The sequence below is a fragment of the Peromyscus maniculatus genome, chromosome 3, assembly GCF_049852395.1.
Source record: "Peromyscus maniculatus bairdii isolate BWxNUB_F1_BW_parent chromosome 3, HU_Pman_BW_mat_3.1, whole genome shotgun sequence".
NCBI lineage: Eukaryota > Metazoa > Chordata > Mammalia > Rodentia > Cricetidae > Peromyscus > Peromyscus maniculatus.
In genome coordinates, this window is record NC_134854.1 from 67,728,429 (window position 1) to 67,740,317 (window position 11,889).

An 11,889-nucleotide genomic window follows, 5' to 3' on the forward strand; every position below is an offset into this window, starting at 1 on the left:
AGAGTGATGTGTGGATGTCTCTGATTCCCACACCATTCGTCTGGAGAGGTGGTTCTTTCCCAGTGAGGCACCTGGGGATGTTTCAGCGCGGTGCTGTGTGTCGTCTCTGTGCAGTGCTTCCTCTCTGAAGCCACAGAGAAGCCAGATGAATCGACGTGTTCCACCTCTAGAGGCAACCGAAGATCTTACAGCACTTCAGAAGGATTCTGGCGAACATTTATTTTATACCCTAGTGAATTATTATTTTTTTAATTAAGAAATCCATTGCAGAGACATGACAGGTAATTGTAAAATCAGACTGGATCTTGGACTGCAAGGGAAAATGCTGTAAAAGTTGTTAAAAGGCGAAGTCTCGGGGCAGGAAAGGAACAGTATTTATGATGCAGCTCTGGAAACGGCAGCTGGACAGTAGTAGCATTTTTAATAAGAGCACATCTAAATGTTGAGGAGGGAGCCTGACGGTCCCGGGTTAAAAAGAAGGTAGTGATGGTTGGAGGGGACATGACTGGCCCCATGTTCACGAAAGGCCCACCTACACCACAGGGCACATCACTTGTGCTAACTTGATGTTATTTCTAAATAGAAGATTGTTCAGATACAAAATGATGTCACAAATTCACGTAACATATGCCTGAAGTCTCTGAAACAGGAGCTACGTAACAAGACACTGGAGGGGCAGGAGAGGACATTACATTAACTTGCTGCTTAGTATTTGCCCCTGTCTATGAATGGAGTATTTAAATGTGAAAAATAGTTGTTAACAGTGACTTTTTTTTTTAAGCGAATAGGAATTTTGTTGTTGTCGTTGGGGTTGAGCTCCTGGGCTAAGGTAGGCTAAGGTAGGCTCTCTGCTCCGAGTAACATCCCCAGCCCATGAAAAGACATTTCCTTGACAAAATGTGGACGGCCATTCTAGGTGTGAGGTATCACTGATGATGTCCTGTATTGCGGTCTGTTTCTGAAGCCAGAGCTGTGTTGGGCAAACTGCTAATTAGAAGTTTCCTGATGATCAGTCTTATCTCCTTCAGTGTCTTTTGGATAACTAGCTTGATGGAGATGAACTATTGAGATGATTACCAGGCCATATGCACGAAACCGACCAGTAAGCCTTTGTGGAGAAGATAGACTTGCCATTAAGTTCGGCTGCTGCGCCACGATCTTTAATGTGAACTGACCTGTGTTTCAAGTCCCGTTCCGTGCTTGATCAATTTTCTGCCTTAACAAAGTCCACAAACAAGCCTGCAGGATGCCGGATCCAGATGGCCTGCTCACGGGGCGGGGAACGGAGAGGACTTAGCGGGAGCCAGGACAACCTCTCAAAAAGAGGCACTTCTCAGGCGACTCATTGCTCTTGGCCCCCTCTTTGCTTCCTTCAGGGGCTTCGTCCTCCTCCGCCTCCTCCTCCGCTGCTGTATGTCTACAGACACGTTTGCACATGACATAGTTGTGTAATTAGATGTCCTTCCGTGCCCACTCCCTTTTTACTGTCCCATCCACCTCTTCGCTGTCTCCTCTGTTCATGTTCCTAACATTGCCAAGGACTTTCTGAGATCAGGATAGGGCTTGGTGAACTTCCTAACTCCTGAGAGCCATTCTCAGAGGCCGAGGCTGCCCGCGCCTTGCCTGTATTCATGCTGCTGTGTTTTCAGTTTTGGTCACACAGTGTGGTTAGTGTTGTTCCCTTCGAGCCGCTGCCGGTGCTGACCTCCGTGGTGTGAGCATGCGCACTGTGCTGACCCCCGTGGTGTGAGCATGCGCACTGTGCTGACCCCCGTGGTGTGAGCATGCGCACTGTGCTGACCTCCGTGGTGTGAGCATGCCCACTGTGCTGACCTCCGTGGTGTGAGCACGGTCACTGTGCTGACCCCCGTGGTGTGAGCACGGTCACTGTGCTGACCCCCGTGGTGTGAGCACGCCCACTGTGCTGACCCCCGTGGTGTGAGCACGCCCACTGTGCTGACCCCCGTGGTGTGAGCACGCCCACTGTGCTGACCCCTGTGGTGTGAGCACGCCCACTGTGCTGACCCCCGTGGTGTGAGCATGCCCACTGTGCTGACCCCTGTGGTGTGAGCATGCCCACTGTGCTGACCCCCGTGGTGTGAGCATGGCCACTGTGCTGACCCCCGCGGTGTGAGCACGGCCACTGTGCTGACCCCCGCGGTGTGAGCACGGTCACTGTGCTGACCCCCGTGGTGTGAGCACAGTCACTGTGCTGACCTCCGTGGTGTGAGCACGGTCACTGTGCTGACCCCCGTGGTGTGAGCACGGTCACTGTGCTGACCCCTGTGGTGTGAGCACGACCACTGTGCTGACCTCCGTGGTGTGAGCACGCCCACTGTGCTGACCCCCGTGGTGTGAGCATGCCCACTGTGCTGACCCCTGTGGTGTGAGCATGCCCACTGTGCTGACCCCCGTGGTGTGAGCACGGTCACTGTGCTGACCCCCGTGGTGTGAGCACGGTCACTGTGCTGACCCCCGTGGTGTGAGCACGGTCACTGTGCTGACCCCCGTGGTGTGAGCACGGTCACTGTGCTGACCTCCGTGGTGTGAGCACGGTCACTGTGCTGACCCCCGTGGTGTGAGCATGGCCACTGTGCTGACCCCCGTGGTGTGAGCACGGCCACTGTGCTGACCCCCGTGGTGTGAGCACGGTCACTGTGCTGACCTCCATGGTGTGAGCACAGTCACTGTGCTGACCCCTGTGGTGTGAGCATGCCCACTGTGCTGACCCCCGTGGTGTGAGCACGGTCACTGTGCTGACCCCCGTGGTGTGAGCACGACCACTGTGCAGAACCTCCATGATGCCGAGCCCTGAACACTCATGGAATGTTTCTCAGCGAGGAAGTATGGATTTCAGATAGTAGACAGGCATTGTGACAGTGAGCTGTCGTCTCTTGTTCAGGGCTGTTGGCAGGGTCCCTGTGTGTGCTGCCACAGCATTCTCTGGGATACCTGAGGGATGGTGTGACGTCATACAGGGTCCCTTTCTGCCCTGCAAGCCCAGGCTTCACAGCTCTCAGACCTGTCTCCTGGGCACTTGGAAGTTGCCACATGTGCTTCCTGGGGAAAACTAAATTTCTGTTTAAAAACAAAAAAACCCAAACCCCTTTCTTCCGTGTGTGTGTGTGTGTGTGTGTGTGTGTGTGTGTGTGTGTGTGTGTGATGTGTGTGGGGGCATTTGTGGGTGTGAGACAGAGGACAGCCTCCGGTGGTGGTCCTCACCCTCCGCTTTGCCTCTTGTTCACGGCTGCCCTGTGATCTTCAGAGTCCCCTGTCCCCACCCCCACCTCACCTTAGGAGGCCGGGCTCACAGACACACTCCCATCTTAACGTGGGCTCTAAGGACTCGGACTCAGGTCCTCGTACGGACGTGACAAGCGCTTTTACCCACCGAGCATCTCCCCCTCCCAGTCCTTCACTTTCTACATCTAAGAAACAAGCACAGTTCTTTTTCTTGGAGTGTCTGAAATGAATGCTATTATCAGATCCCAAATAGTCTTTCCAAAATGTTTTTCTCTAGAATGACAGGAAGCTTCTGTCTTGAAATGTGATTTTTACATTTTAAGGTCATGGCCCCTTTAGGAATGTCTGGATTGAGAGGTCTGAAGCCCTTCTTCAGGCCAGGTCATGCTCCCACTGGTCCAGGGTCTGCTCAGTGTCCCTTCAGTGTTTGTCAGGGATAGTGCTGCGGGAGGGACTGTGCCCTGTCTGTCACAGTGCTCAGGCTCTGAGACTCCAGAGAGAAGGGAGAAAGGGAATTCTGTTGGAGGACCAGACATTCTTTTGAATTTCTTAAAATTTATTTTTTAGTTTTAAAATTAAAATATAATTGTACCATTTCCCCCTTCCCCTCCTCCAACTCACCCTATGTTCATTCCTTCCCCATCCCCTTTCAGACTTATGGCCTCTTTATCTTTAATTGTTATTGCTACACACACACACACACACACACACACACACACACACACACACGCTCACACGCATAACTGTATACATACAACTTGCTCAGTCCATTGAGTGCTGCGTGTATGTATGTGATGATTTTAGGACTGACCGCTGGTTCCGGGTAACCAGCGCGGGCTTCATTCATTCCTGGCGAAGACCGATTCTCTCATCTCAGCGGTCCTTCCTTGCCTGTGCACCACCACGCACTCTCTAGTGGATGCTAGTCTGGTCACCTGTCCCTATTTTACATGGAGATAATCCTCTTCCCGTGTTCGGTTTGCCTCGCTCTGATACGCTCACCTTCCTTGCCAGCTGGCTGCCTATCTGAGTACTACTGCCAGTCGCATCTGCTCAGGGGCCACAGTTTCCTGACCCTGGGACTGGGGCATTCCTCTCTAGACCCTCCTCAGCCACATCCTCACCTGTCTTGGCAGTGGTCTGCTTAGCCTGAAAAGAGTCCTCTGGTTGACTACTACAGGAGAGTACTGAGCCCGTGCGAGCTCTCCTGCAGTGTCTGCTGCGGTAGGAAGAGGAATAGGCATAGTCCATACCTGTCTGTCTCCTTATCTCTTAGGTTAGGGTGGGGAAGTCCATACCCACCTCCTTATCTCTCAGAGGGACAAGGCCACAGTTTTGAGGTTAGGGTAGGGAAGTCTTTGTGAGATGCACTTGTGTGTCTGGTGTTGGATTCTAATGTGGGCACTCTGCTTTGGCTGTCACGTGCAAGGATAATGACCTTCTGTGACAACCACAGAAGCACCTGTACCCTTAGAAACACACAGTTAAGTCACATTCCACCCTTGTCCATCCTCAGCCCTCAGTTAATTCTTCATTGGACAGAACCCAGCATCTGTTGCTCCAGGAATAATCGGCTTGTGTCTATTAGAGAGAGGTGCCAGTGGCCACTTGAGGCTTTTCCTAAGAACACGAGTGCCAGGAACACTTTTAAAGTCTTCCTAACAGTAAACAGCAATGTGGGGATGAGGTCCGTGCCTGAGAGGAGCTGGGTCAGAACACACTCATTCTTTAACATTGCTACTTGTCTCACCTTTTGGGGACACTTGACGTGAATGCTGGAGACAGGCCACTCCAAGCATGGCATAACTGTACTGATGAGTCTGGTCTCTGACAGTCACACTTTGTCCTGAGGGGTTCTCCACATGCAACAGGAGTCAGCATGGGTCAGGACACTGACCTGGGAAGTCTAGACGTAACCAATCACCAGGAAGGAGGCAGATGCTTAGTAGATCTTAGTCTGGGTGGTGAGGAGTATGGGAGATGCCCTGTCTAAGAAAGGGGTCAGCAGCAGCCTGCTTCCCCTACTCACCAGGCTTTCAGAACTTCCGGTACCAGGTGCTTTTACCACGGGAGCCCAAGCGAGGACAGAAGGCACACTTCCGGTTTGCTTTGCCCAACACACCTGTGACGAGGTGGGCTCCATGAGAAAGGGACCTCTTGCTTAATGTAGTTCTCCTGTTGAAAGGAGAACTGGGAAACGCTTCAGGGCTGGTCAGGGTGTGGCCTTGGAGGATCTCTCCCTACTGGGGAACTCTGGAAGGTTCGCCTCAGAAGTGCTTCACATGTGACCTGCAAGTACCTCCTCCAGGACCCTCCCAAAGACATCTGGTTGGAGACCACAGTGGCCACTCACCTGTGGTTTCTCGTGGCCTCGTGGCTCAGCCCTGTCATGGCCTGTCATGTGTTGTCCCTGAAAGGTCTTCAGCTTAGCTCTTGGAACAGTGAGGGCTTCTTGTAGGCTTTCCCAAGTCTACGGGTATGTTATTAGAGGGGAATTTCTACAGATGCTCGGGTTGGAACCGGAATAGGTCCCAAGGCAGAGGACCAGATCTGAGGTGGCTCTACGTGGCTCTTCTTTTCTGCCTCTGTCTCTACTACTGCCTGCCCTGCAAATCCTGCCTCTGCCACAGTGGCCCTCAGCTTGGCAGACCCTCCCTGGTGGGGAGCAGCAGTGAGCAGAACAGACCCACCGTAACCTGGGTTCTCTGGCCTGGGCCTCTATGACATCCCTTCCCCATACACTTGTGAGGGGTTTGCTGGCTGAGGGGTGCCTGGCTGCCGAGGCCCCGCAGCTACACCAGGTATCCCAGAAGGCAAGGTTGGGGACTTGGGGCTCCTTGAAGGATGATTTTTATTTTCTTTATAGTTTTCTCAAATGATATTTTCTGTCAGAAAGTTAAATGAGGGTAATTTCACTTTCATTGTCCTAAGTAATATTCTGTAGCCTGAGAGAACAGAGCTGTTATCTTTCATTGTAACAGCCGGACGGCTTAATGATTCTCGTCCTTCTTCACCCACCAAAACGTCGGATGCAGTCACGTGACCGAGGCTGGCGTGCTCATGGGCTGTGGGCGGAGGGAGGACTCATTTGAAAATGTTTCCCCAGGTGGTTTGAGTACGCTTTCTTCCCACATCGCCCCTCTGGAGGGGTTCCAGTATGAACGAAAGGCCTGGTTCGTTATTACGGCAAAACAGTTGAGGATCAATGTTAGTGATTTGTCGGGAGCCTCTGTGTCGGTTAGCATGGCTTTTCCGGTTTCTTGGCTCTCCTGAGGGGTCTACCTGGGAGGCGGGGGCGCGAGCGCAGGCAGGCAGACATAGCTTTGTGCTTTCAGCTGCTTACAGTGGAGGAGAGGACCGAGGGGAGTGAGGAAAACATATGACCTGTGATTCTGAGCTAGTGGAAGGTCTCAGGTGAGGAGTTCAAGGGGGACATAGTTATTAATACAGGGTAGACCGTCAGACATGTTGGGGACTCTGAGGAGTTCAGGCCCCAGCTCCACAGACAGACAGCATGGTAGAGCTCAGAGGAGAATCAACCCCTGAGTGGAGCAGGAGTGGAGGCCCCTTTTTATAGGTCTCTGAGGAAGGAGGAAGGTGTCTCAGAAGGAGTCTGCAGCCAGGCTGTCATCCCCTTGGAGATGAAAAATACAGCTCTCACCTTAAAGGAAATAAGATTTTATTCTGGAGCTCAATTTGAGTGACCATGTCCCAGAAATACGGATGTAGGTTACTCCAAATTCCGTGTTCCAACACGAAAGCCGTTTCATGAAGTTTTATAGTTTTATAGAAAAAAGAAACCAGGGCAAGTTTAAAATGCATTGGTGGGCGTATTAGAGAGGTAGACACGGCAAGATGGGGAAGCTTTTCTGCAGGCTGCAGACGCTATTTGGTGACTGTCTTTTGGTTTGGTGGAAGCTAGGGGTCTTCTAGGTTAGTAGATTATAAGAGGTTTTTAGCCCTTAGTCACAGGATGTTAGTTTGGGCACAGAGGTGGGCAAAGAATGGCTATTCAGAGGGCTCAAGCTGGCCTGGGATGGGTAACTTGCCTCGGGAGCGGCAACATTCCAACCTCCCCACATCACTACAGTTCTGCTGAGTCTTCGAAGTCACTGTTCCTTTCCGGGAATTCTTGTTGACACTTGGCAGACTTCAGGAAAGTGGGGAGCAGTGTGGGAGGCTGCCACCCGTAGCCCCGTGAGACTGGGCGAAGGGAGGCTGATGCTTCGGTTCGCGTCTTTGCATCTGCGTCAGCGTTAGTCACACAGGCAGGCCTGCTGTGGAGCAATTCCTGGACCATCACAGGCTGCTTGGTCTCACCCAAGGCCGCTCGCTCACTGTCCGCTCTTGTCTTTCAGAATGTCGTTCTCTCTGGAGGCTCCACGATGTTCAGAGATTTTGGACGTCGATTGCAGAGAGATTTGAAAAGAGTGGTGGATGCCCGGTTAAAGCTGAGTGAAGAGCTCAGTGGGGGCCGGATAAAGGTAGGGGGCTGTGTGCAGGCTCGAAGTCCTCCAACACGGCGAGCAGGGGACAGCCGGGGTTGGACGTCTGTACCGGAGGACACCTTTCAGACCACTCATACCCTCTATTGCAAGATCAGGCATGTGTGTATGTAACCAGGGTGCTATAGAGACGAGATGAGTTTACGGTGAGGAAATGTTTTTCTCGTTAAAGTGAGGCAACTAATGCATGCAGGGAGCAAGGCTGTGTCCATCACAGCTCTTAGCCGCTGGGATGCCTCCTGGACCAGGGAGCGAGGCTGTGTCCATCACAGCTCTTAGCCGCTGGGATGCCTCCTGGACCAGGGAGCGAGGCTGTGTCCATCACAGCTCTTAGCCGCTGGGATGCCTCCTGGACCAGGGAGCGAGGCTGTATCCATCACAGCTCTTAACTGCTTGGATGCCTCCTGGACCAGGGATCAAGTACTGGAAGAGCGGGTCTCAGCTAGGCATGAGCACTTCCCTTCCTGAATCTCCTGGGGCTGGCACTGCAGTGTGGCTGAGGCTGTCGCTGGAGGAGGCAGTCATCTGTCATCTGACACCTGGGTTGATAAGGATGTACGGTGCAGACTAAACACAGTGGCTTTCTTTTGCAGCCTAAGCCTGTGGAGGTGCAGGTCATCACACACCACATGCAGCGCTATGCCGTGTGGTTTGGGGGCTCTATGCTGGCCTCAACTGTAAGTCCCTTTCTAGACTGTTCTGTAGTCATTTGTGCATCTCTGTGGAGTTTGGATACATACTGCCTGTGAAAGTTAAATCGCATGTGCTCTGTTTGCATGGCTTTAAACAGACAAAATAAATTCTGTTCGATGTGAAAATATTTAGTTATCATTTAAATTGTATATCTCATTCACAAGCACCCTGCTAATGGTGGGTTACAGATAAACAGGGTTATGTGAGATCTAAAAGTAATCTAGAGCATCCTGGCTTTCTTGTGTGTGTGTGTGTGTGTGTGTGTGTGTGTGTGTTCATGCACGAATGTGCAAATTGTGTGAAGGGGCCAGAGGTCAATGTTGGATATCTTCTTCAATTACCTTTTTTTTTTTTTTAGTCAGGTTCTCACTAGGACCTGACTCACTAATTAGCCTAGACCGGCTGACCAGGGGTCTCCAGGACCAGGGGTCTTCAGGGCTCCACCTGTCTCTGTTCCCCCAGCACTAGCTTTGAAGGTGTACACTGCCACCCCTGGCTTTTCCTAGGGTGTGTGCATGAGCTCAGGTTCTCATGTTTGTGTGACAAGCATGAACCAACTGAGCCATCTCCTCAGCACCTCCTTGGGGCCTTTCCAAGTGATTTATTTATTTATTTATTTATTTATTTATTTATTTATTTATTTATTTATTTATTAATATTACCCCCCTTGAGTTTGTTAGCAGCTACTTTTAGTTCAGGTTAACAAGTATTTGATCCTACTAAGTGGAAACTGAGTACACTTGTTGTCTTCCGGTGCCGGGAATTGCTGCGTGAAATTGTAAAAGTGCAGCGGACTTCTGCCCGGGATGCCACCCAGGTCAGGTTTGCTGGATGGTGTCCTCCTCCCTCCTGCTCATCCTCCCCCTCCTGCTGCTCCTCCTGCAGCCCGAGTTCTTTCAGGTCTGCCACACCAAGAAGGACTATGAGGAGTACGGCCCCAGCATCTGCCGCCACAACCCTGTCTTCGGAGTCATGTCCTAGTGTCTGCCGTGGAGCGCCGTCGGACAGTGTCGTCGTGTGGGGAATAAGTGTCCTTCAGAACCCAGAGCAGCCACGGCTCCTGTAAATAGCGGTGTGGTACTGGTGTGTGAGCAGCGTGCTGTCATCACCAGCGCGTGGGGCCGGGTGCCCATCTTTCCAGTAAAGCCATTTATCCAGTGACTGTTCGTTCGTGGCCCTCCTCCTCCCCTTCCCCTCCCCCCTCCCCGTGACCCTCCTCTCCTTCCCCTCCCACGTTCTCTCCTTTCCACCTGAGCTTCTAGTTGACAAGTACAGCTCTTGAAGGAGTTCATTGCAACCTTAGAAACTTCTCAAGGAACACGTGATGCAAAGTGGTTTCTCCAGGAAAGAATGTGGGGCGGACCCCTGGCCTTCCCAGCCTATTTTTGTAAATAAAATGTTATAAACTTGAAATACAAATTGATGTTTATATTTCCTATCATTTTGTATTTTATGGTATTTGGTATAACCGGCTGATACTAAGCATGAGTAAGTCTGGATGTCACAGAGTTCTGTAATAAAGTGTTTCATTGTGAGGCATGATCTGATGTGTGTATAGGCAAACAAAAGAGCAGGCTATATGCCACATGTCTGCTGGGAAATGATCACATGTTATTGGGGTGATGTGAAGTCTGAACACTCACCAGTGTTCAGTGTGTGAGAGTTGCTACAGATGTATCTGAGCTTCCTGGGCCGTTTTATAGAAGATGATGGGTTAATGTTGCTGAGCATTGGATGAAATACTATCCGCACTGTTGTAATAATAAAAGCTGCTAGAATCTTTATAACTGCTCCTTGTGATGTCTTCTGGCTCCCCCATCCATTCAGAGAACCTTGGGCTCTGTTACAGGTCGGCAGAGGATTTGATGATCAATCGATACAGTGTGTGTGTGTGTGTGTGTGTGTGTGTGTGTGTGTGTAGAGAGAGAGAGAGAGAGAAAGACACACACACACACACACACACACACACACACACACAGAGAGAGAGAGAGAGAGAGAGAGAGAGAGAGAGAGAGAGAGAGAGAGACAGAGAGAGATTGTCTTAAAAGTGATGGCACTCCCTCCCCAGGAGTGGGTGGATAACCTGCTTGATGGGTGTTGGGTAGGGTGAGGACATCCCCAGGCTGTCCAGGCTCCCTTCCTAGGAAAGATTCCAGTGTGTCTCTGATACCTGCTGAGTCACCCCCTCACTCAAATGGAGGTTAGAGGATCCTGTGTGCTCACCCTTTCCCCCATAATCCTTCTTGTGAGTATGTTTTGCCCTCAGAAAACTTCCCCCTGTAACCATTTGGTTTTACTATTTACATGTGGAAACAAGTTTGAGCTCTGTGGCCTCCTCTATCTTCAGTTGCTCACAGCCATCTCAAGTCTGAGAATATTCAGTGGAAAATTCTGATAAGCAGAGAGTCTACATTCAGTTAACTGTAAATGATTTAGAAATGTATTATTGTTGTATGTGTGCATGGTGTGCATATGTGTGGGTATAAGTGCCAGGGTGCACATGTGGCGGTCAGAGGACAACTTTATGGAGTCAGTCCTCTACTTCCACCTTTGTGTGGATCCGGGGATTGAACTCGGGTCTCCAGGTTTCTAAAGCCACCTCACTTGCCCCTCATGCAACTCTTATTACAGTGTAATTGTATTTGCTCTAATTGAACTTTATTATTTTTAAATACTTAATGAATATTTATTAAGTAAACATACATGTCATCTACTCTGCTTGCCAGTCTGCATGTGTGTGTGCGCATGCACACACACACACACACACACACACACACACACACACACACACCAGCATGGTAGTACTTGTATGCTTATAATCTCAGCATTTACAAGGCAGAGGGAGAAGGGCCACTACAAGTCTGAGGTCTGTCTGGTCTACACAGTGGGTTTCAGGTCAGCCAGGACACATACAGAGCAGAGACCCTCACTTGGCCTGTGAGAGGGCTCCCTGAGTAAAAGCTCTGTTGTGTAAGCCTGGGTTTGACACCCTGAGTATGGTTTCCCCGCACCCATAGTGGAGGGAGAGAACTGACCCCAAGGTTGTCTTCTGACGTCTACCTGTATGCTGTGGTAAATATGCTCATGCACATACACACATGCTACTTATAAAATATTTTCAGTGGTTAAAAACAATAGGAAAACCCAGTCTATACATAAATATATGTGCTCATACACAAACAGCGATGTGTTGTGGCTTATGATATGGCTGTGCACCAATAAGCCCACTGAGACCTATACATCCAGGGTGTTTAGTGCACCTGCTGAACATTGTAGCCGAGCGGAGACTCTTTAGGCATACTCATCACAGTCATGTGAGCCTACGCGTGGGCACGGTTACCTAACCCAAAGCCAGCTTTGTAACAGACTGTTGACTGCACACACGGGCACTGTGCAGACATGAGAGAATGTAAAACACCACTGTGCCATGCTGGCAGCCTGGCATGCC

At 50.7% G+C, this 11,889-nt stretch overlaps 1 protein-coding gene across 4 annotated transcripts in view; it reads left to right on the forward strand.

The window, feature by feature from the left end:
* Actr3b (actin related protein 3B) overlaps nt 1-10,228 on the forward strand; it is a 96,653-nt gene extending 86,425 nt beyond the window's left edge. For all 4 annotated transcript variants that reach the window (XM_042273267.2, XM_042273264.2, XM_042273266.2 and 1 more), the window contains 3 exons: nt 7,602-7,727; nt 8,342-8,425; nt 9,327-10,228. In XM_042273267.2, the coding sequence (XP_042129201.1) occupies nt 7,602-7,727; nt 8,342-8,425; nt 9,327-9,422 (306 nt within the window). In that variant the 3' untranslated portion in view covers nt 9,423-10,228. The remainder of the gene's footprint in view (nt 1-7,601; nt 7,728-8,341; nt 8,426-9,326) is intronic.
* Nucleotides 10,229-11,889: the final 1,661 nt, after the last annotated feature.